The following is a 26,420-nucleotide window of genomic DNA, read 5'->3' on the forward strand; positions in this document are numbered from 1 at the left end:
TCCCTAATGAGGCCTCCCACCACCACTGCCCTTCCACCGTTCGGATTCCATTCTTAGACCTGGGTAAAGTTCGCAAACCGGGACACTACCTCCAGTTTTGCAGAGTTCGTAAACCAAATCATTCTTAAACCAGACTGTTCGTAAACCGAGTTACCACTGTACTGTAAATTCAATGGTTTTCTTTTAAGCAGTGTTAGAAATTAGCCAGGTGCGTTTTGCTACTGGCATAGGTCCAATTGTGACTAAGTGGAGATTTCTGAGTGCCAGGTTGGCGACCACAATTTTAAAACCTCTGTCATAGTTCATAATTACAGTGGTACCTCGAGTTACAGACGCTTCAAGTTACAGACTCCGCTAACCCAGAAATAGTACCTCGGGTTAAGAACTTTGCTTCAGGATGAGAACAGAAATCGTGCGGCAGCAGCGGGAGGCCCCATTAGCTAAAGTGGTACCTCAGGTTAAGAACAGTTTCAGGTTAGGAACAGATCTCCGGAACAAATTAAGTTCTTAACCCGAGGTACCACTGTAATACCATTTCCCCTGTGCGTGTTTCTTCTTCTTGCATACAGGGACAAGTGAGTTGTTGTAAGAGCAAGCTACAGTCAAGCAATGTAGTTGAGATCGTAGAATTGTAGCATTGGATCTGGCCCTCAAGGGTCATCTAATCTGACCCTCTGGCGAATAGATATTTTGTTGAGGCGAATGTAACCTAGATTTAAGGTATCATCTGGCACCCAGCTTATATATCTGAGTTTTTAACTCTGCTTTTAAGAGTATTGCTTGAAGCATGTGGGGAGTGAAAGTGTGGGGGCAGGGGCATGACCAGAAATTTCTATAGAAACCTCATTCCATTCAGCCTTTTAGAACATCTAAAATCTTACAAGCTGAACAGCTACTGTAGCATGCTTGCTCAGTCAGGATGTTTTTTGTAATTTGCACTTAAAACATTTTTCTGTGGCCTTCTTGCTGTGAAGGTGGTGTTTTGTCTGTAGCAGATGCCAGCAGTATGGTACAATGCATGTGTTGGCCTCTACTTGGTGATAATTTATTAGCCATAGTTCCCATACACATTTCCAGCAGCTACATGGATTGAAGAAGCAATTTCCGCACTGCTGAACTAGCAATTTCTCCTTTAATCACTGCTATGTCGTCACAGGCTCCGCTGCTTGAAAAATGAGCTGACCATGTCATGGATTTTAAAAGCAACTTGAAACAGGAACAGTAGCTTGCAAAAATAATTTTTTAACCCCAAGCCTCTTCAGAGATCTCACCAAAATACACCTTTTATATTTGTTAAACATTGCACTAATTTTAGGCTTCACTTGAAACATTTCTAATCCTCCAGATGGTTTTGACAGAAATATCCTGATTAGTATTCCAGCCCATTGTGAATTTCGAAGCATCCAGTTTAAATTATTAATTTAAGTCAGATTTTCTATTTTGTAATTCATATATTTTCTGAACAAGCACTTTTGTTAACTAGTTGTTTGGACAGTGAAAACATTGCACTTCAGCTAAGCAGTCATTTAATACTAGCTAGGAATATACTTGGAAAAATATGGATATGCAGCAAAAATGCATTTTGCATATAGACTTGAAGGAAGGTGAGGACAGGTGACCTCACCTAGGCCCGAAGTCACCCCCCACCAAAGCAGGCTCAAAGCTTCTCAAAGCTTTTCAAAATCATTTTCTCAGCAGCTAAGCATCAGAAACATTCCGCTCTGCTGTAACAAAGGTAGAGAACAGTCCATTGTTTCTCAGGCCTTTCTGATGCCTTCTGGCCTTGCTAAAGAACCACATTGCAACTTGCTTTCTGTCCGGGAACCATACCAGAACAAGAGATTGAAACATCTGAACACTCTGAAACCCCTTTCCTGGGAAGGGTGCCAAGAGTCCACAATAGTCCCAAGACAGCTTTCTGTACATGCTCAGGAACCTCAACACGGGGCAGGACTCCTGAGGGAGGAGAAAGGAGGAGGGAACTGGAAAGGGGTATATATGCTTGTGCACATGATTGTGAACTCGTGCATGCTTTTTGTGACTTATCACACTTGCTCCTTCTACCAGTTCATGGATGGTAGAAATAAAAGCCTTTTCTCTGAAACTATTCCTCGAGTGTCTGTTGACTCCCACTTCCCTTTCCCAGGCGCAATATTTTTCCCACCCGAGGGCAAAGCCTCATAAGGCTACAGACTCAGCTGCTTTCACAATTATCCCATTTCTCTTAGCAGTGGATTTCTGTTTAGCTCCCTCTGGACTCATGCCAACCAGCTATTTAAAGATTAAGGCCAGGATCCTGTGGTAAAGCACATTTTCTATACTGTGTCGATTTGTAAAAGTAATATATATTTGTAGCTTTCCATAAGATTAACACACATAATTTGTTGTCATGCTTAATTTACCGTATTTTTCCATGTATAAGATGCCCCCTATTTTGGGGGACTCAAAATTAAGAAAATGGGGGGAGATTGCCCTCGTGTATAAGACTACCTCCCCTTTTAAAACATTTTTTTAGTAAAAAAGCAACAACCCTAGTTTTATATACAGAAAAATATGGTAATTTCGGATATTATCTCCAATGTTAAATTAAAGGCTGTTTTTAATGTGACTCTTAGAGTGTCGTGAATTCAGTTATAAGATATTAGGTTGGGGTTCCGCTGGTGTAATGGGACTTTCATTTTATCTCTTCACCCTGCAAGCACCCCCAAATCTGCTCCAGGGGGTACCTCAACCCCCTGGAGCTGATTATGAAATTCCTTGCATGCATGGAAGCCTGTAGTGCCAGCAGAGCTGCAGTGCTGGATATGGCCCATTGAAAGTTAAACTTCCTTAAATGTTTGTATTTGTGTTCCACTTTAAACCAGTGATACTTAATTTTTAAAAACTGTGCCCAAACCCGAGTTCTCTTCCTTCAGATCCTTCCTCTAAACTTACATTTTCTTGATGCCTTTGACTTGGTTATTAAACAAAGAGCGATATTCAGCTAAATTGTTGAGTACACAGAATGAGGTCTGCTTGTGCAATGGAACACCCCCTCCCCTAAATCTGCTGCAGAGGGTTGGGGGAATCCAAAGATCAGGTTTGGGGGGCATTGTCGGAGGGAGGCATGTTTCTTGAGTGGACCTCACTTTGTACATGCAGACCCCATTTAGCCCAACCTTGAATTATACTATTAATTTCCAACTAACACAATCAAAGTACAGAATCTCCAACATTTCTCTGAATGAAATTGACACATCCTAAGGAAAAGCTGGACTTCCTGGGATTAAATCAGAAACTGAGGTGGCTTCTATAAATCTGGTTCTATCCCTGGAAAATAGGGACATTCAGAGGGTCTGAAAGTATTTGCATCTTTGTGCCTTCCTTATTGTCTGTTCTACAGTGTAAATACATTGTGCTCCAGGACCTATTTTGTGCCTATAAAGTTTTGTAAAGCACTTTATTCATTGTGTTAATAAAACAGCGCTGCATGGTGTCTCACATTGAGGTTGCAGATGAGAAGGGATGTTGATGTCTTTCAGCAAAAGACAGCATCTATAATGTGTTGATTCTTAAATTGCAGACTTAACCTTGCTGGTAAGAATTGCTATGTCTGGCAGAAGAAAAGGGAATAACAAACCAATTTCTGAATTATTTCAGTTTCTAGGCACAAAGATGGAGACCCCAATGCTGAATTTACGGAATATCTTTGACCAACTGATACGCCAAGCAGAAATCCTAAGTGAAGGCAATGAATTACGTAAGTTGTCATCTTTGTAGATGTTGTGTAAGTGCAGAAATCTGTAACCTATTTGTAGGCTTTTTCCTGCCCTGTTATTCAAGGAGTCTCTTAGATGACTTGGTTGGAGTGAGATTTTTTAAATTTCTTAGAGCAGCCAGTTAATATGTTAAATTACACTGGAAGCTTGATGATTGGGATAATGCCTTGCTTCTGTAGAAAACTGATCTGCATACCAGCTAGTGGGTTTTGTAGAATGTGGTTTCTAGGCAACCAGGCAGAACATGTGGTTAAAACATTACAGTTCCAGTAGTTACCTTATTTTATCTGTTGCCTTAGGGATGTAATGTTACATTGCCATGTACTATTGCAGGTCTCAAAGAGCCCAAGGGAAGTCTACTGCTGTGTCACAGAGCAATGACATCCGTAAATAATAGTGGTGGAGGGGGCATTGGCTGGAGGCAGGTTTGTCCAATCTTCTATAGAAGATTGTAGCTTTGCAGGATGGAACGTTTATATTCCCCTTAGGGCAGTGTTAAGCAGCTAAAGGAAATTGGCTTTTTCCTTTTAAATCAATATTTGTATAATTATCTAGCTGAATAGAGTTTCTGGCCCAGACATCTATAATACCAATCTACATCTACTGAAGCATATTACAGCAGTTACATTTAAATTTTGCTTTTGAACGTCTTTCTGGTGTGCTAATCTGTGACCATAAAATAATCTGTTCTCAAGTTAATTATAGCTGCAGTTCTATCCTTGGGTATGACAACTGTCAGCAAGTTCATATATTTATTTAAGTTGCCTTAGCCACATGTATCTTCTAAGACACTATGTATTCAGTTGTTCTTAACAAGTTATCTGACTGAGTAGCCCAATATAAATCTTTTTATCTTGATAAAGGGGGAAACTGGCTTGATTTGTGATTATAACTCTTGTGGCACCATAATTTGGATGTTTACTCAAAAGGAAGTCTCAGTGTGTGTAAGTTGTGAGATCCTATGCCTACAGTCTCTCTGTTCCGAATAATACCAGCACCTCTGTATTGTAAAATAGAAATGATTAGACTTCTGTTGCAGGGATATTTGAGGAAATGCAAGAAAATAGTCCTTTATAAATGAATTCCGATGTGTATGCCCTTCACAGAGTTTATCCAGCTAGCCAAGAACTTTGAAGAGCACAGAAGAAAGTGGCAGAAAATGGATCTTGAGTTGGCCAGGTACAAAGATCTGCTGATGAAAACAGAAACTGAACGTAGTGCCCTGGATGTGAAGCTGAAACACGCCCGAAATCAAGTGGATGTGGAGATTAAGCGAAGACAGCGAGCTGAAGCCGAATGTGAAAAACTGGTGCATATAACATTTCCTCATTTAGTCTTAATGAAGTAGAGTGACAGGCTTAGAGTGCAATCCTATCCAAGTCTACTTAGAAGTAAGTCCTATGGAATTCAGTGGGGCTTCCCCCCAGGTGAGCAAGATTAGGATTGTAACCATCAAACAAAACATAAAAGCCTTGACTGGGGGGTCATCTAGTCCAGCATCCTGTTTTCAATAGTGACTAACGGATTACCTCTGAAAAAACTATCAGTACATAAAGAAGACAGCAGCCCTCCCTTTTTATGTGTTCCAAGCACAGAGTGTTCAGATACATACTTCCACTGAACATGAATTTATTTCCGGGAGAAAAGCATAGGGGTTTTCTAGATACGGTGTATAGTGCAACAAATGCCGAGTTGCTGGTCACCTCTGTGATAGCTTGTTCCAAGGAAGTGCTTCTGCTTCCAGGATATTGCAGGTTTTTTCCAGCATGCCAACACAGCTTGTGAAAATACGATTGTGTTCTCTGCTTGTCATTCAGTTTGGAGTGATGGGGTGGCTTGGGTACTACAGGTTGCTATTTGTTAGAACTCCAAATATTACAGATGACAAATGATGCAACTTCCCATTGTATATGCCATATTGTGATCCAGTGCTCAGCCTGTAAAGAGTGGACTACTATGGCAGCTGAAATGTGACTAATTTCAAGAAAACAAGCCACTTGCCAGCTTCACTATGGTCAAGTGAGCCTACGTAGGTGGTACTGAAACTTGAGTGTCACTTGTGGATGGGCTCTCATCCATACGGTCTTTGGATTGGGGCTTGTAAAACTGGACAGCAACAGCAAACATGATAGGGCAGACAGGCGAGTCATTACTTGGATGTGGTCACTTGCAACTCCCTGTCGCTCCATGTTTTCAGTCCTCTGTGCACTTGGCTAAACACTGTCTTGTATTAGGCAAAATTTAGCCAAGCCTGCACATGGCTCAGGCAGGAAGGAAGAAGCCAATTCCCCATGAATTCTAGTGCTACCTAAGTACTTGAGCATTTTAGGTACTCCAGGGCTCAGAGGGCACGAGCTCTTGAAGTTTGGGAAGAGGGAACAAGCCACTGGTTCCTCACTTATCTTTACTGTCTTGTGTGGAGGACATCTACAGAGTGGGAAGTGAGAAAGAGTTTGCCCCAGCCTAGAGTAGCTGGATTTGCCTGCTTGGTTTACTGCTGGAGAATGCATGCACTGTGACAGAGGCATCATCCAATACTACAACTCTAGAAAGGGGGAAGAGAGGGCCCTGTTCTTAGCTGCCTTATTGTTGTCCTTCATTTACACAGGGCTGCATTATAAAGGCTACATGCAAATCTCTTTATCAGCCTTCTAACCCAAGTCTGCAGTTTTTTAACCTTCTGTTAAATCCATCATGGTGAGTTTAGGACTGTCTCTCAAGAGTGGTGCATGCTCTGGTTATCTCCCGCTTGGACTACTGCTCTACATGGGGCTACCTTTGAAGGTGACCCGGAAACTACAAATCCAGAATGTGGCAGCTAGACTGGTGACTGGGAGTGGCCACCAAGACCACATAACACAGTCTTGAAAGACATACATTGGCTCCCAGTATGTTTCCGAGCACAATTCAAAGTGTTATTGCTGACTTTTGAAGCCCTAAACGGCCTTGGCCCAGTATACCTGAAGGAGCGTCTCCACCCCCATCGTTCTGCCAGGACACTGAGGTCCAGTGCCGAGGGCCTTCTGGCGGTTCCCTCGCTGTGAGAAGCCAAGTTACAAGGAACCAGGCAGAAGGCCTTCTCAGTAGTGGCACCTGCCCTGTGGAACACCCATCAGATGTCAAAGAGAAAAATAAATACCAGACTTTTAGAAGACATGTAAAGGCAGCCCTGTTTGGGAAGTTTTTAATGACCGGTATTTTAATGTATTTTTAATATTTTGTTGGAAGCCGCCCAGAGTGGCTTGGGAAACCACTGGGGAAATTGTTGTTGTTGTTGTTAGTATTATTATTATCATCATCATCAACCTTTTATTCGACCGTCAGTCAGAAAAAAGTACATTTGTCAATACACAGTTAAAACATCCAGGAAGATTTTAGAACTTAGCCAACACTAAAATGGGCTAAACAGATAGCCCCATATCAATACAGTCAATTATAGTCTTGTGACGCTTAAAAGCTAAAAAAAGAAATTTGGCCACCAAGGAAGGTATAGCTCTAGTGACATTATTCAGCAAGTGTAAAACCTGTTTTTTTCCGGGTAGGAAGCTAAATTGACATAGGTGTGGGTCTATAAAATTTTGTCTAAGCTCTGCATAAGAAGGGCAAGTCAAGAGAATGTGTTTGGTGGACTCAACCACACCCATGGCACAATGACAGGTTCTCTGGGCGTATGGTACTCCCCTGTACCTTCCCCACAATATCGCAGAGTCAAGGACATTTAATCTAGCCGCTGTAAGAAGTCTGCGGTATTCAACATAGTGGATTTCTGCAAGGTAGGGGGCTGGTATGGTCCGATAAATCTGGTCCCCTAGGAACATCCCTGGTTTTACCAGGGCTATGTCCTCTTGTCTGGCAATGTCACTCAGTCTCCGGGAGATCACAGCTCTAGCTTGATTGTATGTCGTTAGTATTATTATTATTACCCCGCCCATTTGGCTAGGTTTACCCAGCCACTCAGGGCAGCTTCCAACAAAATGTTAAAATACAATAGTCTGTTAAACATTAAAAACCTCCCTAAACAGGGCTGCCTTCAGATGTCTTCTAAAATCTGGTAGTTGTTTTTCTCTTTGACATCTGGTGGGAGGGCGTACGGAAACGTACTAGGAGCCAGTGTAGGTCTTTCAAGACTGGTGTTATGTGGTCTCGGCGGCCACTCCCAGTCACCAGTCTAGCTGCCACATTCTGGATTAGTTGTAGTTTCCGGGTCACCTTCAAAGGTAGCCCCACATAGAGCGCATTGCAGTAGTCGCAGCAAGAGATAACTAGATCATGCACCACTCTGGTGAGACAGTCCATGGGCAGGTAGGGTCTCAGCCTCCGTACCAGATGGAGCTGGTAAACAGCTGCCCTGGACACAGAATTGACCTCTATGGACAGCTGTGAGTCCAAAATGACTCCCAGGCTGCGCACCTGGTCCTTCAGGGGCACAGTTACCCCATTCAGGAGTGCTCCACACCTGCCCGCCTCCTGTCCTGTCCCCCCCAAACAGTAATAAAATAATTTATTATTATTATTATTATTATGAAAAAGATTATTTACTCCATCCCTTGGCAGATCAGAATTGTTCATTCTTGGCCTCTTGCAGAAGTCCCTTCCTCTGCTTGCAAAAAGAAGCTCAATATGGTAGAAACTATTGTTATTTGCAAATAGAATTGGGCAAATTGCTTTATGGCTCAAAGAAATCTATTTGGAGTACCTTATCTTTTTACACTGGGTAGCAATTTGATCTAGCTAAATCTTTGTGCTGCTGCTTTAAACTAAGCTGATTTGAGAGACAGGTGCAGATCTCTTTATAGATATTAATATGTTGGTAGTGTAGCAACCTTCTTCAGGAGGCTTTGTGTATTATGGACTGTCATGTAAATGCAAAGCAAGACTATTTTTGATGTTTCCTAACTTGCAGGAGCGACAGATCCAGCTGATCAAAGAGCTGCTTATGTGTGATTCATCGGGGAGTATTCAGCTGAGTGAAGAACAGAAATCAGCACTGGCCTTCCTAAACAAGCCTCATACTTCTATGGGAGGGAATAAAAGGTCAGCTGCTGAGATATTACCTTTGCTGGAGGGTGCCCTTTTGGTGGGCTGGGTTGTAAAGAAGGTAGATGTGACAACCTGATTTTATTTCGCTGGGGCTAGGAACATGTTTTCCAGACCCCTGGAAACCTTGTATGGGGCCAGAAAAATGTACAGAACAGTCCAAACCCTCGACCCCTCAAGGGAACTTGGATGGAGTGGAAGTGTTTCTCTGCAAGCCCCACAGGAGCTCCACTGCTAGCAGGAAAACCGCCCCAGAATAGAGCAACTCAATGTGTGCCCACCCAAACATTGGTTGGAGGCCACCATCTCTTCCAACAGCAGGCAGAGGAAATCCCAGTAGTGGCAGTGCTGGCACAGGAATTGCTTGATCCTGCGTAGACCCTGCTGCCGTCACATGGCAGTAGTGGCTCTCGTCCAAGCCTCATTGTGCCGGCCTGGGAGTAGGCACAGTAAAGAGCCATTCCTTTTGCTGTGGCCTTTGTGGGCAGTGGAACTGGGAGTGTGGCTCTGGCTGCCAGCTGGGAGTTAGGATTTGGCCTTAGACTTGTTCACACAGAAGAAAATAATTTTAAGGCCTCCCTTGTTTAGTCCTAACACAATTTGTTCAGTGCACTCACAAATTGTGTTAGGAGGACTAAACAGATGTTATCTTAAAATGACCATCTTCTGTCTAAACAAGTCTAAAGCCAAATCCTAACTTAATTGCATCTAAAACATCTGTATAGAAGTCTCTGAAAAGGTAAGAACCACACCTGTTGTTTCATCCACTTTTGCCTCTTGTCTCGGCTACCACTGGCATGTGGCCCTCGGTAGGTTGCCGAAAAAGGAATTCGGCCATTGAACTTCAAGTGTTTACCCCCATCCTTGGATTAGAAGCTACTCTTTAGAATACCAGGGCTCTGCAAATTGTTCCAGGAAACACTGTTTCTTGGCAGAGAATATGGGGGTGGGGCACGTGTAGTATTGTTTCAGGTTGTAGCTATAATCCTACTTCTTGTTTAAAGGTTTTTTCTGTGATGTAGCAATGCTAAGCTGAATGTCAATAATTCTGTCTCTACATAAGTAATTAACCTAAAGGTAGGGACAGTTCAGCAATACTTCTTTCAGCAACTGACCTAGTTCTAAACAGCAGTCATATTTCTTGTCTGGCAAAGGTTATTTATCCGAATCCAGTAGATATTGAAAGGGTTCTTATTTCTTTTTGGTACTATTAAGCATATATTTCTGCTCTGTGCATCAGTAAATGAAATTTAATACTTCAGAACTGCAAGGAATTGCAGAGGAAGACTGATTTATAACAGTACTTGAACCAATATTTATATATTAAACTTGTATGATTTTGCGGAGAATGTTGAGATGCAGCCAATTAGGCCCTCATGTCTAAACAGAAAAGGACTATATAGGAAAAGGTAGAAGACATCAGACATACTTACCTTAATTATAGAACGATCAAATAATGTAATGTAATTTGAACATTCCTCATTACGCAGACTCAAACGATAGTCTAGATTAGAAAAAATCCTGAATGTCGATACTACTTGTATTAAGCTTCCCTACTTATCTGTGTTTATAAACTTATGCACTATGTGCATTCTTTGATAGATGCCACCGTTATTATTAGTCTTCTGCAGCAGATAAAGACACATTTCTGACCAGAGCAAATGATGCCTTGAAGATACAGGTTTTTAAATAACTTGTTCTTCTGGTCAAGGGTTGGAGTGACAGGGGTCATAAACGAAGCAGAATGGTGGAGAGGGAAAGGCATAAGCATGGAAAAACGGGCAAGGGAATGAGTAATACCAATAATTGTCAGCCATGTAGAACATCAATATAACCATTCCAAAGCTCTGGTTTAATTTCTGAACTTTCAGTAGAGATCCACAAGTTGCTAAGAGAATTTATCTCTGATTTATAAGGGTGGGCGAATTAGAATCATATTTTCTTTTCCTTTTTTAACTGTAAGCTGGCATTCTCAGAATTGAAAATTATGCACCAGATGCATCAGTTTCATGTATGAGCATGGGTTGCATAGCTCTGCATGCTAAAAGAATCCAAATTCTTCAAATAGAATGGATTATACCAATAACCACATTCCTCTTACTATTGCAATCTCCTTTCAGGAGCCTGTTTTTTTTATAATTATTATTATTATTATTCTTTCGCAAAGATTACGGGACTGGAGGGGAAGAAAGGATATGGCAATTAGAGACCCCTGTGCTGTTAAGCACTTCTAAGCCCCACTGATTGTACAGGAGAGTATTAAGAGACAAGCTTAACTTTCTCCATTGAAACCAATGAGATTTAGATGTTCTTAACTCTAGCTGTTTATATTATATAAAAAAATGTGCAACTCTTAGTATACTAATTTCTTATATACCCGATATTATACCCTATGTTTGTATTATATAGGGATGCAGGTGGCGTTGTGGTCTAAACCACTGAGCCTCTTGGGCTTGCTGATCGGAAGATCGGTGATTCAAAACCACGCAGTGGGGTGAGCTCCCGTTGCTCTGTCCCAGCTCCTGCCAACCTAGCAGTTCGAAAGCATGCCAGTGCAAGTAAATAAATAGGTACTGATGTGGCAGGAAGGTAAACGGCGTTTCTGTGCGCTCTGGCTTCCATCACAATGTCCCGTTGCACAAGAAGTGGTTTAGTCATGATGGCCACATGACTCGGAAAGCTGTCTGTGGACAAACACCAGCTCCCCCGGCCTGAAAAGCGAGATGAGCGCCACAACCCCATAGTCACCTTTGCCTGGACTTAACTGTCCAGGGGGTCCTTTACCCTTTACCTGTGTTTGTGTAGCGAAGTTGCATATGTATTGATTACATATAATTAGGAATGTGCCGAGCTAGACTTCTTTCAGAGTCTGCCTGCCTTCAAATACTAAGTAATTGAGCTAGTAATCATAAGGCCTTGACAAGGGTGTTATCTGGAAGAATGTTACATGCATATGTGTGATTTTTACATTTTTTTTCTTCTTGTATTTAGATTATCTACAATAGATGAATCTGGTTCAATTTTATCAGACATCAGTTTTGACAAGACCGATGAATCGCTGGTAATGTTACCATGATCTGCCTTTCTTGTGCTCTCCTTGAATGATGTAGAAATAGGACCGTGTGTAGAGAGAAGTGTGCTGATCATGTGAACTGTCTTTGTCTGTACTTCTGTATTAACCTTTTGCTCCTAGATTCCATTCAGTGCTATACCAAATAGTTTTGCGGTCTAGCAGGTCATAAGACTCATAGATTTAGTAACATAAATTGAGGATAAAACCAAACAAACAACACATAGAAATTTGCTGCCTTCATAATGCCAATTAGATTCTTCTTGTATCTTCAGGAATGGGATTCCACAGTGGTAAAGACTGTCAAACTGAAGAAAAGAGAGAAAAGGGTATGTACTTTTCCCTTTACTGACATGTAATGGTCTAATGCAAAGTGGGGTATGTATGTGTTCATTCACACAGGTTTCAATTCTCCATTGGTATCCATATGCATATTCACTACTTCACTTAGGTGTCTTGGTATCAAGTGGCAATAGTTACAAATGGTCAAACTGGCAAATACTTTCTAAACTCCTTGAGTGTGAACTTTTAGAGTGTACATCAATATACATATGCAATAATTTGTCCTCTTTTTTTAACGCACATGATGGATAGATTTCCTAGTCAAGTGTGTGCTTCCCTTATGTCAGCAATACAAACACCCTTTCCAGGCTGGCATAATCTAGAGAGCCACTTAAATTTAAAGATATATTCCTCTGAGCTGCTTGTTTCAAACCTGGAATTTTCTTTTGAAATGCTTTAATGCCTTGTACAAGGGCTTTGAGATGAAGTAGGACAGATCTGAAGACAGTTTCATGACATCAAAGATAGAAGTTACAATTTCCGTCTCATTTTGGCTTGCAGGATAGCACAGCTGAAGCTTTGAGTTCTGTTTCATATATACTAGTGGGGGTTGGGGGTGGAATCCTAAAGCAGAGTGTGTCTTTTCTTCCTCCCTTCCCATTCAATTCTCTTCACTTTCGTCTGGTTACTAGGTGAGAAGTGTATCTTCTCGGCATATCTCAAGTGGGAAAGGGCACTTCAGAAAAGTTTACTTAAAATTCTACGCAGATCATTTCAAGAATATCGCATCTCTTGTAAATACAGATATGTAACATCATTTAGTGTCTTGAGTATTCCAATAGAATGCATTTTCTGCTTTCTCAAAAATTCTGTAGTGTTTTGACCCAAACATGGTATTGCAATTTTTTCTTTACAGCGCTCATCCAGACAGTTTATAGAAGGCCCACCAGGTTGTTTAAAGAAAACTCGTTCCATTGGTTCTACCGTGGACCAGGTATGCAACTTTGCATAGTTTATACAACCTTCCTTTTGACAGAAGTGCCTGTGGATTTTGGGATAGGTGGAGCGGTGCTTAGTATTATACATTACTTTACGGCATAACATGTACCACCCAGAGTGCAATGTAGATGATATGACTGCTTCTCCATACCCAAAATGAAAGGTAGAGAAATGCTGTTGACCCTGATCAGGTGGCAAATCTCCAACTCTGTGCTATCGTACAAATTCATTGCACTGTGGGAATGATCAGCACAATTGGCACCTCAACATCTATACAGAGTGTATCAAATATTGTGTGGGTCAACATCTACTTTTTATGAACTCACGGTTCAAGTCTTAATATAGAGCCCTATCTGATATTGCAGCCATTTGGCTATTTACATTGTCATTTATTGTATTGTATTGTGGTTTCCCTGCAGAAAAGCTCTGAGTGGCTTATGTGGTGCTCTGAATAGTTTCCCAGACAATAGTCCACATTCGCTTAACATCAGAATAGTGCTGCATTGTGTGCTCCCAGATACATCATTCAGTGGATCTACCTTTCGATGGCATACTTTGTGAATGACTTATGTATTCTGTTCTTAGAAAATCCTGTAAATGATAAAACATCAGATGTAAGAAGGTTGCTCATCAAGATGCCAGTCATATGTAGGAGTCATCCATGCACTACCATGCCTGGGCATATTTTCATTTTATCTGGTTGGAGCAGGATATAGCAGGATATAAAGTGTCCAACTACAACCTAGTGGCCATCTCCTCAATTTCACTGTGGATGCCTTTATTTTGAAGCCAAGATTTTCATATGCTGAGTAGGTGCTCAAGGCTGCACCATTAACATGGATAACAGGTTGCATATGCTCGGGCAGAGAGAGATTCTTATATATGACCCTTAGGTGCATCTTGCACCTGTTAATCTCTTGGCTGTCTCATTTCAGGGAAATGAATCAATAGTTGCAAAAACGACTCTCACAGTGCCTAATGATGGAGGCCCAATTGAAGCAATCGCCACTATTGAAACTGTACCTTGCTATATTGCAGACCGTAGAAAGGCAGGTAAGTGCCTGCTTTCAGATTATTACTTGCATTTCAAATTTAATACTGTGCCTTCCCTGTAACCACAGCCGTTAATCCATTTTGCAGCCAGAAGGTTGCTGATACAAGTGAGAGTCATTTTCTGTGACTAAGCACTGCAGAGGATACTGTTGGCTGCCGAAGTTCAACAGGAAATGGCAGCACATATTTGAATTACGTTTCAAATCTGTTATGGATAAACTAAGAGCATACTTTCCTCTGTCACTCTTATACTGCATAGTTTTATTCCATTTTGTATTTTATAATATAGAGGAGGGGAAAACACTCCTGAAACATTTTATCTGTTCTGCTTAAATCCATCCCACACATCTGTTTCTATTTCTACTGTAAGAAGGATTAAGGAGGTACACTGAAAGCTGACCGCCAAATATCCCTCCCTCTCAAGCCTGAGCTGCTGTGATGGGAAAAGGATCTAAATGTAACCCTTGTGTGTGTTTAAAGTGAAATTGTCATCATTTTAATACGAAAAATAGGAAAGATGAGACAAAATTGGGTATCTTGAAGCTTCTTTCTAGTTGCATTAGCTTGCAACTAGAGTAGTGGTAGCTTTTGTGAGAAATGGTATATTCACTCGCTTCTAAATTGGGGGTCCCTATTCTCCCCCTGAAACCTATTTCAAAGGCAGAATCTGTAAAATATCTGTAAAATGACTGTGACTTGTCTCCTCCCAAGCCATTCTACAACCTTGGAGCAGTGATTCAAGCCTGGGAAGCAGGAAGCAAGAAAACAAATCTGAAACAGATGGATCTAGCACTCCTGGGAACACTGGGATGAGGCTACATGAATTTGTGTCAAAAACGGTGAGCAAGCAGGCAATGAGCAGCCTGTGTGAATTCCTCTTTTGTTATTTTGAGCAGGTTTATTAGTGCTGGGCAGGGTACCAGTTTGTGGACCCTTTTCAAAGTGTTGGCTTTGTCTTTTCCAAAGCCCTAAATATTTTGAGCCCAGAATACTTGACAAAACGCCTCTTTAGATGTGAACCTCTGCCCTTCTCCCTGGGGTTCCTTGGAACCTGAGTACCATCATCTTTTGAGGTAAGCAGGACATCTGTGTTGGTACCCTTTAGCACAATGCAAATATATTTAATCAATTGTTGCTGTAATCTTTTAAGATACCAAGCATACAATGATACCCAGCCCAGGGATGCATGTTTAGGGAGACATTAGCAAATTCTGTCTGACATCTTGTAAGCAGAGTGGAGAAACTGTTTTACATCTGGCTTGCCCACGAAGCCTGCAATTGCAGTGAGACTATTGTGTGGTGCAAAGTAGCTCCCTAGCTGCTGCATCATAACTGCCAGTGTACCCACTTACCTGCCCAGAGTGGCTCATATGTCAAGCTCATTGAGTCAGAAGTTGCATTCAAAGCCTTCTTGCTCATGAAGGCATTTGACTGACTGACTCACGTTGCTGCTGTGGTTTGCACTTGCTGTTCTTAACCAGAATGATGTTATGTTTTTCTAGATTGACTTTTATGTCAGTTTTGGTGATTAGCAGTTTTGAGAGCCTCTCTAGCTGACTGGTTATTGAATATTGAAAATATTCAAATGAATAAACTACTGATTTGGATAAGGGTCCTTATCTGGACTAAATATATTTCAGTGCTTATTTCAGATCAAGCTGTTCCTTACACATGTAGTCTCTCTCCAGGTTATTAAACCCGAGTCGTGTGTTCCATGTGGCAAGCGGATAAAGTTTGGGAAAGTGGCCTTGAAGTGCCGAGACTGTCGGGTAGTGACACACCCAGAATGTCGAGATCGCTGCCCCTTGCCTTGCATCCCTACCTTGGCAGGAACCCCTGTCAGAATTGGAGAGGTATGCTTCCGTATGTGCAGTGTCTTCAGTGGCCTACAACTGAAAAGTTTTCTGTTGGATCTAAAGAACAAAATGGTTTTTTAAAAAAATTATACTTATTTGTCACTTCTTACACAAAGAGTATCCCAAAGTGACTTGCAGCATAAAAGGTATTAAAAGCTCTATATTAAAGCAAAATATTTAAACATGCTTCTCCAAGAACATTTTTAAACTTACAAATCTTACTCAACCTATTGAAAGAATACATACCGTATTTTTCGCTCCATAAGACGCACCTGACCACAAGACGCACCCACCGTATTTTTCGCACCATAGGACGCTCCGGACAATAGGACGCACCTTGTTTTAGAGGGGGGAGAACAAGGGAAAAAAATTATTCCACTCTCTGCCCAGCGCCCCTTCAGCGAAGTGGCAGGAGGCGCTGCGCAGAGAGTGGGAGAATTTTCCCCCTCTTGTTTTCCCGCTCTAAAACAAGGTGCCGTTTAAGGTGCGTTCAGGCGGCTACCTTGGAAGCCTGGAGAGCGAGAGGGGTTGGTGCGCACCGACCCCTCTCGCTCTCCAGGCTTCAGGTTCCTTTCGACCTGCTCTTTGGGGCTGGCGGGGGGAAGCCCACCACCAGCCCCAAAGAGCAGGTCGGAGCAGCGGAAAGGCGCAGCGGAGAGGCTGCTGCCATAGTCACGCGTCACTTCTCCAGCTGGGAGAGGGTCGCGGGGCTATGGCTTCTTTAGCCCCGCGCGCGCTCTCCCGGGTGGAGAGGTGACGCGCGCCTATGGAGGCTCCTGCCATAGTCACGCGTCACTTCTCCAGCTGGGAGAGGGTCGCGGGGCTATGGCTTCTTTAGCCCCGCGCGCGCTCTCCCGGGTGGAGAGGTGACGCGCGCCTATGGAGGCTCCTGCCATAGGCGCGCGTCACCTCTCCAGCCGGGAGAGGGTCGCGGGCGGCTGCTTTAGCCCCCGCGCGCTCTCCCGGGTGGAGAGGTGACGCGCGCCTATGGAGGTTCCTGCCATGGGCGCGCGTCACCTCTCCAGCCGGGAGAGGGTCGCAGGGCTATGGCGTCTTCGCTCCATAGGACGCACACACATTTCCCTTCATTTTTGAAGGGGAAAAAGTGCATCCTATAGAGCGAAAAATACGGTAGTTTTTAGAGGGGGAATGCAAGAAAAAGAAATTATTTAAAGGAAGCGCTGAGCAGAGCCTGTATGCATCACAGGCTCTGCTCAGCTCTCCCTTTCACGAGCTGCGAGGAGCGTGTGTGCAGCGCTTGTAGGCTTTTCCCCAAGGAGGTAGAAGGGCAGCCCCCAAGAGCCGCACATGCTCCACATGGCTCTTTAAAGGGAGCACGGCCTTTGGGGGCTTTTCTGGGAGGTGTGGGAAGGGACAGAGCTGTGCCCCACCTCCCGCAAAAGCCAGGGGTAGTCCCGCGAAGCCTTTGCAGGGCACGGGGATCAAGGCTTGCTGTGCCCTGCTGAGGCTTCACATGAAGCTAGAACAGCTAGAGGGCCAGTAATTTAAAGAAAGTCTTAAGCTGTATGCTTCCTATTAGTAACTTTAGGATTATGTACAAAGATAAGGTTTCCATGCTGCTTAGGGGTGCTTGTACCTAGCCAGATGTAAAGTGAAAGATGAGCAGAACAAAATAACTACTAACAAGGTCTGCCACCTTTTCCCTAAGGGAACCAGGAGTTAACAGCTGCTCAGTTAGATCTTATCATTTTTTGTCCATGCCTAAGGTTTTTCAGAAAGGTCTTGGGATGTTATCTTTAGATTATGCAGTTTTAAGTAATGTGGAAAAAAGAATGTGATGTCTCTGTGGTAGAATCTTTGTTACACCTGTGCTAGTAACAAGCACACATCCTTCACACCAGCCAGAAAATGTATGATGTTTCTCCAGACATTTCTAGTGTCTCCACCACTAACAATTTCACAGGTTTATACTCAATATTTCTTCATATTTGTACTATGATCTATAACAGAATTCAATAGTAGGATTTGCACTTGAGATTTTGATTGTGGCACTTGGTTGCAAAAATCAGTTTAAAGCAATTTTGCTCCCTATTTTCCTGGAGTGCAGTTATGAGCTGTTTTCCATCAAGGATTCTGTAGGTAGGTTATGGTCAAGTTGTCTGTTGGAAGACCTGAAACCTGTGCCTTTGTCCTCTTAAAGAACCTTTCTTCTGTGAGACTTCTAGGGAGTTGGGTATGGATGGAAAATCACTGTGTTCCTCTTTTTCAGGGAGTGCTAATGGATTTTGTATCTCTGACGCCTCCCATGATCCCCTCCATCATAGTTCACTGTGTGAATGAGATTGAGCAGCGAGGGCTGCATGAGGTAAGAACTTGAAAAGTGTGCATCATCTTGTTTATGCTATTTGGAATGAAGAGAATTATATACTGTCTACCTTTTGGGGCCCTATGAGAGTTTGCAGCCATTGAAATAAAAAAAATGTTTGTGCTGTTATTAAGATCATACCCTTATGCACTGGGAGTTGGGGTCCACCAAAGCTAAAAACTTTGAACATAGGTTAACATACTGTTTTTTCAACAGACAGGCCTCTATCGAATTTCTGGTTGTGATCGTACAGTGAAAGATTTGAAGGAAAAGTTCCTTCGAGGGAAGACTGTGCCCCTGCTTAGCAAGGTGGAAGATATCCATGCTGTGTGTGGTCTCCTTAAAGACTTCCTCCGCAACCTGAAGGAGCCTCTCCTCACCTTCCGTCTCAACAGGGCTTTTATGGAGGCAGCAGGTAAGAATTATGGCTGTCCCAAGTGATATGGGCATTTCTTCAATGCGCAAGCTTACAAAGCACTGGCTCCCTGTCTTTCATCATATGGAGTCATCCCCTATCACAAGGAAGATAACTATTTGATTCTCTGTTGCTGTTGCACCAGGGACAAACAGAAATATATTTTATAGCTGATATTGATGGTTGGAAGTGGAACTCTTTAGAACTGGCTTTTTGAGAGTGAGTAACAGGCACAAGGGACGTGGGTGGCACTGTGGGTTAAACCACAGAGCCTAGGACTTGCTAATCAAAAGGTTGGCGGTTCGAATTCCCGCAACGGGGTGAGCTCCCGTTGCTTGGTCCCTGCTCCTGCCAACCTAGCAGTTCAAAAGCACGTCAAAGTGCAAGTAGACAAATAGGTACCGCTCCGAAGGGAAGGTAAATGGTGTTTCCGTGAGCTGCTCTGGTTCGCCAGAAGCGGCTTAGTCCTGCTGGCCACATGACCCTGAAGCTGTACGCCAGCTCCCTCGGCCAAGAAAGTGAGATGAGCGCCGCAACCCCAGAGTCGGTCATGACTGGACCTAATGGTCAGGGGTCCCTTTACCTTTACTAACAGGCACAAATGAATTATTTGCCTAAATGTAATGCCATTCTGGACTTATTTGATTACAATATTTCCCCCAAACAGCAACTGCTATGACCTGGTACTTTTCACTCCTAGCCTAGCTGACACAAACATCCTCCTACACACCACTTTCCCTCTCTTGTTTCACTTGCCTTCTGTTTTTTGATAACCTCCTACTTGTCTGACTGAAAATCCAGTAAGAAAACCTCCTACTTGTCTGACTGAAAATCTATTTTAAATAACAGGCCCTTAAGACTATAACAATAAGGACATAATTACATTATTAGAAGCCTCTTTTCTTACCAACGGTGTTATGTCACCCAAAGGGATGATACCCATTTTTCAATGAAGCTCTTCCCTCTCATTTTAGTGTGCTAATTCTTCTCCATTTGTTTCACTCTTTATTGTGTGTAATGAAAAACCTTAATACAATACTAATAGGAAAGCAATAGACTATGTTGCAAGGAGCACTTTTATATCTGCTCTGTTGCAAACTACCTTTTTTAAAAATCCCCCAACAGAAACCCTGGTATTGCAGCAAGTCTTTAAATGTAAGTTGATGGGTTCATTTGGCTCCTAGCACAGTTCAGCACACATAAACTAGGCTGGACCTATGCGTACTGCCCTCGTTGGGATAGTGTCATAGAGTAGTTTGACTCCACTAATAATTTTCCCATGCATCATGTTGAGCGCTAGGCGACACATAGCAGATAGGTTTTTCTGTCTCATTTGTCTTTGTTCTGTAGATGTTACAGTAGTCGGGAAAATTCCAATTGAGTTGCCTATTTCAATAAATCTTCCCTTTCCCAATATTGAGATGGGACATTCTACTGATTTGATAGTGATGCTAACTCCTGTTGCTTTGTATTTAATAACACATGAGACACAACACAACTTGTGTCCTGTCTCTTAATGAAACCCTATTGATATGTTGAAACAGTCATAGAAATGCTATTTGTTTTGTTTTGTTTTGTTTAAAGAAATAGTTGATGAAGACAATAGTGTGGCAGCCATGTATCAGACAGTTGGGGAGCTCCCGCAGGCTAACCGAGACACTCTGGCTTTCCTTATGATACACCTCCAGAGGTGAGTCCAGTTGGGATATAGATTCTGGAAGAGTTAGTGTGGAAAAAATGATATAATTCTGTTGGCATGGGGGAATGATCAATGGGCTTATGAACCAAGAAGAATGGCAGGCTTGCTTTACACAAATGCTCTGTCTCTTTGTCCAGAGTGGCCCAAAGTCCAGATACAAAAATGGATGTCTCCAACTTGTCCAAGGTCTTTGGACCTACAATTGTTGGTCATGCTGTGCCAGATCCTGAACCCATGACACTACTCCAGGATACAAAAAGGCAACCCAAGGTAGGCCAGCAGTGTAAATTGAGGCAGAATGTGAACTTTTGGCAGCCAAAATGTATCGATTGCATTGCTGGTATTTGCCTATGGTGTTCTGAAAGAGGAGTGACTCACATGCCAGTGTGCTCCTGTAGGTGGTGGAGCGGCTGATCTGCTTGCCTGTGGAATATTGGAGTCAGTTCATGATGGTGGAACAGGAAAACATTGAACCATCACATATCATTGAAAACACAAATGCCTACTCCACACCCTGCACACCAGATGTTAAAGGTAATCATACCCTATTTATTGGCTACCTAATGGGAATTAAAAGGGAATTAAAAGAAAAGTGGTCCTTTCAACAAACAACCTAGCCTTTTCATTTCTTAGTGCCAGATATTGGTTTTAATAATTATTCAGGCTGTTGCGCTAATGTTACCTTTTGTCCATTTAACTCCTGCCGACAATCCCTTTTCTTCAATTCATTCTTGGTCATCCCTGCAGTGCTAAAACTTGAGGCTGCATCATCCTAAATGCATATTCCTGGAGCAAAAAGCTACAGTGTGTGATTAGATATGCCTCAGAAGGTGGTGCAACTTCCTGTTGAATTCACTCTCCTCTTGCCTGCAACATTCTGTAAGGGAAAACGGCATTTCCGTGCATTCTGGCTTCCATCACAGTGTCCTGTTGCGCCAGAAGCAGTTTAGTCCTGCTGGCCACATGATGCAGAAAGCTAGCTGTGGACATACACCGGCTCCCTTGGCCTGAAAAGCGAGATAAGCGCCGCACCCCATAGTTGCCTTTAACTGGACTTAACTGTCCAGGAGTCCTTTACCTTGCCTTTTATACCTTACTGTAAGGGAAATTCATAGCAGCATCATATTGCACTTTTCCCTGTCTGCTTGCAGCCAGTGCTGAGAAGCAGATCCCAACACTATCACATTATGCATTTCTGTTGCAGTGCATTGTAGGGGTGGCCAACGTGGTGCTTTCCAGATGTTGTTTGGCTACAATTCTCATCCCAGACAGTTGGCCGTACGGATGTGAGTTGGAGTCCAATATATGAAAGATTGGCCGTGCATTAAACAGAGCAGGGTTTGACATGGGGTTGCCATTTCCAGAGACAACACTCTTTTTTTACATTCTGGGACTGTGTTTGATTAGGAGAACCGGTTACGCTACTTGAATCTGCATAAACTGTGCTTCGTTGTTGCAAGAGCTGAAATTCTTCGGCAGAAAAACGCATAGCATTGGTGGGCTGTTGGGAACGTACAGTATTCCTTAGTGGCAGCCTGAACAGTAGGATGTGTATACTTGTGCCTCATTCTTTTCAACCCAAAAGAGGGTGACTTCACCCCCTCATGAACTGGGCAATAGCAACCAGAATGAGAAATGCTGCCTCTTAAAATTGTTTATTATTAGTTCCTTCAGAATGTTCACAAGTATGTCTCTAAGGCTGAAACTACTTTATCTGATATAAGATATTGCTGATTAAGAATGCTAACTACGGTGCTATGCTTGTGTCTTCTTGCTTCAAAGTGAGCATGTTGGGACCACTCACCACTCCAGAGCAACAAATGGTTAAGACCCCTTCAAGCAGTTCGCTCTCCCAGAGGGTCAGGTCTACATTCAGCAAAAACACACCCAAGTAAGTTGGGCCGTTGCTTCCTTGACCTAGCAGACAGCATTTTCCTCCCACGTTAGAAAGGGCTCCAGGACTCTAGCAGCGTCACTGTAGCCGTCAGTTTAGCTCGGCAATAGGCAGAAAGTATTGTTGCTGAGGAGTTCTGTGGCTTGTTTCAAGCGGATGACAGGGTGGTCTGGAATCAGGCAAAACAAGCTGGCAAGGAGTAAAACAAAGTGAACAGTTGATCCATGTCTAGAGTGTAATGTTCTGAAAGAACCACCACTTGCCTTCAAGCAAAGTTGACTGCAGTGCTTGAGGCTGCTCATAAGGGAGCGATGGTATTTGGCTTGGGTACGGGTCTTGAACATGAGGCAGGGTACCACAGCTGCTCTCCCGTGCATCTGCCTCTAGCTAGTTTTGCTGTAGCTAGGAAAAGGCAAAATAGCTCAGTTGCTAGGGAACTGCAATTCACAATCCCATTTGTTCCAACTTCATCAAAGTGGCCAGCCTGGAGGTAATCATGACTCCTGGAGACTGCTGCATACCCTGAAATGTTGGCAACATCACTTGGGTGGGGTTGGGGCGAGAAAGCAATATATGTAAAGAAGATTTTTACTTGTACTAATCTTGTCTTGGGCTGTATCTGCTCAAGTACTTTGAAAATCTGCGGAATTTCCATTGGGCATTTTCAGCATTAATGGCATATGGGTTATTTGTTAAGTGCTCAACAAAAGTGAAAATGTGGGTGCAGAAACAGTCATTGTTTGCTCAAACATGTTCATCCACCAAAGCAAATGCTAGGACACTGAAAACCATTTCATGCCGAGTCTCTCCCTTTCTTTTTCCCTAGATTTGCCAGCAAAAGCAAATCTGCAACCAGCATTGGACGCCAGGGTAATTTCTTTGCTTCTCCAATGCTGAAATGAAGCATGGTTTCATACTGAACATCATCCTGCAGTCCGATTATGAACAGCTGCAATAAAATCTGAAATTGTTCCTTCGCTTGTTCCCAGCAACATTGCGTACTAGGATCAACTGTATACCATTTTCAGTTAAGAGACTTTATTTTTATTCTGCAGTGTATAGTATCTATTGCCATATTACATTTATGAGAAATAACTGGCAAACCCCTATATAGGGAAACTGCAAATAGTTCTTTTTTAAATGTTTTCTGTAGCTCGGATATTATCTCCACCTGTTCAAAGCACCCCATTCTTCTTTCAGTTGTGCATTGTTGTTGGAAATGATACATTTTTGCACCAGCAGTAATCTTCCTTGTTTCAAAGAACTGTGCATGTTGAACTTTCCTGGTTAGTCTTTTTAAGTGACTTTTAAGTAAGTAAACTCAGAAGTTGGTTATGTGAAAAATGGAAACCCAGTGTTCCATAGTGCATTCTTGAGCTTCTTCCTTGTGCACCAGAGGAGGGCACAGAGTAAACAATAGGATACTAAATTGAGCATCTTAATCTTCACCTGCAACCTTTCAGAAACCTGGCTTGGATTATTTTAACTGCCTAGATTGCTGATAAAAGCGTGTGTTAAGTGTGGAAACGTTTTAGTCATGTTGTAGCCATAGCAGTTTGCTTTTACCCTTGTATTTATTTTCTGTAAAATCCTGGGTTTTTAGCAGGATACTTAATGGATAGAAGATGAACATATTGTTTGTTTGTGAGATGCAATGGAAGACTCAACCAGTTTAGTTTTCACCACAAAGGTTTGTCTTACCAACACTTGTAAATACACCACTGATTTTGCAAGAGTGTCTTTATTTTGTGTTGTGGCCCATCAAAAAAAAAAGTTTAGTTGTATCTTAACATGACCCATATTATTTTGTGGAGTATTGAATTGTATTTCCATAAAGTGTGTCAATTTTCAGGTTAATGTTTGCAATGCTCAGTGTCTCCCCCAAATGCAGCCAGTCCATCAGATTAATAGTTTTGTACTTCCCTGTTTGCGCATAACATTTTAACCATGGTTTAGCACAAGCAAAGTGCCCAAGAAAAACTGGGCTCCTGGGCTCCTCCTCCTGGGTGGGCAGAAGAAAGACGTCACTCGCATTTACTTTCATTTTCCAGAATCATGGCTTACTGCATACGAACCAGAGATTGTAGCAGAAAACAAACTGTTCAGTTTCTAAACAAATAAACTTCAAGCCATGGGTTTTGAAGCTGGCTTGCTTAACTAACCAGTTTGTTTTGAACCACAATCTCTGCCTTGTATGTAACAAGCCATGGTTCTTTAAAAGTAAATGTAAACACCATCAAAGTCCTTCTGGTTTTATGACATAAGCACTAAACTAAACCATGGTTTAGAATTATGTCAACCAACCCAAAGATTTTCAATGGCCATTGTCGCCGTACCATGCTCAGAGCAGTGGAAGATGGGAATAAATGGAACTAACACCTGCAATTCCTGTATCTCATTGAAAAAGGCTTGATTAGGAAAACCACATTTTTCCAGCCTACGTTTGTTGCTGTTCAGTGCAAACTGTCCTTTATCATTAAAACAACTGTAGACAAGTCACTTGAGTTAATGCAGTTATTTTTTGTTATATGGAACCTTCTCAATAACTTTTTAACGACAACTAAAAATATTAAAACTCTTAGATCATCTTGCTCTGTTTCTGGAATGACATGTTGAACTAAGGTTAACTTATAAGCTACATTCCCCTATCTTCTCTGCTTCCTATAACAGATGGATATCTGCTCTGTGTTCTGTTGCTCAGAATGTTAATGGAAGTGGAACCCATTTTTAAGTCCTCGACATTTAAACCAAAGAACAAGGATCAACAGGAAGCTTGGCAGAAATTGGGGGGGGGGGAATAGTCCCCATAGGATCTGCTGTTGGACACTTACTAATTTGCTCAAATATTGCCTAGAGTTTGGGTGGGTGAGAGATCCAAGTTTGCAGGTTAACTCCAAATTAGACTAAAGAACCGCCAAAATTGAACCCTTGAAACAAGGCACAAGGGCAACAGAAGGGGAGATCACATTCAGTAGAAGTGCAAAGTAATGCATGTACGGCCAGAAACCTTGAAATTCTCATACAAATGCATTCTCCTTGGTAGTTGTAGTTATTTTGAGGTTAACCGTAGAAAACGTAGCACGAAAAAGGTGATAGGGAAAAAAGTAAAGAAATAGCATGTTGCAACCACGGTTAAAAATAACTAGGAGTATTCTTCTCCCACACAAACACTGTATCCTGGGAGGTAGAAAAGTGCAACTAAAATGACTTTGGGGTTCAAGCCACTTTTGCAATGAAGCTCAGATCTCTTGCGTACAAAAAGATAGAAGAGACAGCAAAGAGTTATCTGTTAAATAAGAACTTCTGGCACTTCAAATGGGCTTGAATTACAGTTTCAGGTCAATCATAGTTTACTTCATAGATGTAGCTTATGGAATTTATTGCCACAAAATATGGAGATAGCCAGTAACTTTTTAAAAATAGGTTTGTGAAGGGAAGAATTATCAAGTGCTGTAGGTTCCTATTGATAAATTCAGTCTTGATCAGAGGAAATAAACTGCCCATGCTTATCATGTCGCTGCTTGAATTTCACAGTCTTATATGGCTATGGTTGGAGACTTAATGATGCTAGACTCAATAGAAATTTGGTCTGGTCTAAATTTTTATTGCTGGTGGTTCCGGCTTTCTAATTCCACCTTGTGTGCAATAAGAGCAGATAGCATATTTCGGGAAGAATGTTACACAGAACCAAAACCCCGCAGCAATGAAAACAAATCCAGTTTCTTTCAATCCTACTTCCTCAGAATGTATTTTGCCCTCACAGCTGAAGATTCCTTCTTCAGTTAATCACACTACTTTACAGCCCTTTTAAAATGTGTTTTTGTGGGGGGTTTTTTGGGGGGGGAGTATTGGGTAGTTGTTTTTATTTTGATATATATTTTGTGGTTTTGTATTTTTATTTTGTTCTGTGAACTGCCTCGAGACCTCAAGTTATAGGGCGGTATATAAATCCACTAAATAATAATACAGTAAGGAATGTATACTAAAATGTAGCAAGGCTGACTGAGACGCAACAAGTCTTTACTTAAAAT

The 26,420-nt window shown here is 42.2% G+C and overlaps 1 protein-coding gene across 4 annotated transcripts in view; it reads left to right on the plus strand.

The window, feature by feature from the left end:
* RACGAP1 (Rac GTPase activating protein 1) overlaps positions 1–24,884 on the plus strand; it is a 68,553-nt gene extending 43,669 nt beyond the window's left edge. For all 4 annotated transcript variants that reach the window (XM_083598740.1, XM_083598741.1, XM_083598743.1 and 1 more), the window contains 16 exons: positions 3,640–3,739; positions 4,865–5,067; positions 8,662–8,792; positions 11,787–11,856; positions 12,141–12,194; positions 13,064–13,141; positions 14,082–14,199; positions 14,911–15,038; positions 15,888–16,052; positions 18,286–18,381; positions 18,598–18,796; positions 20,381–20,486; positions 20,633–20,765; positions 20,894–21,029; positions 22,278–22,386; positions 23,216–24,884. In XM_083598740.1, the coding sequence (XP_083454866.1) occupies positions 3,640–3,739; positions 4,865–5,067; positions 8,662–8,792; positions 11,787–11,856; positions 12,141–12,194; positions 13,064–13,141; positions 14,082–14,199; positions 14,911–15,038; positions 15,888–16,052; positions 18,286–18,381; positions 18,598–18,796; positions 20,381–20,486; positions 20,633–20,765; positions 20,894–21,029; positions 22,278–22,386; positions 23,216–23,291 (1,902 nt within the window). In that variant the 3' untranslated portion in view covers positions 23,292–24,884. The remainder of the gene's footprint in view (positions 1–3,639; positions 3,740–4,864; positions 5,068–8,661; positions 8,793–11,786; positions 11,857–12,140; positions 12,195–13,063; positions 13,142–14,081; positions 14,200–14,910; positions 15,039–15,887; positions 16,053–18,285; positions 18,382–18,597; positions 18,797–20,380; positions 20,487–20,632; positions 20,766–20,893; positions 21,030–22,277; positions 22,387–23,215) is intronic.
* The last annotated feature ends 1,536 nt before the right edge of the window (positions 24,885–26,420 follow it).

This window comes from Podarcis filfolensis, assembly GCF_964270895.1.
Source record: "Podarcis filfolensis genome assembly, chromosome: 2".
NCBI lineage: Eukaryota > Metazoa > Chordata > Lepidosauria > Squamata > Lacertidae > Podarcis > Podarcis filfolensis.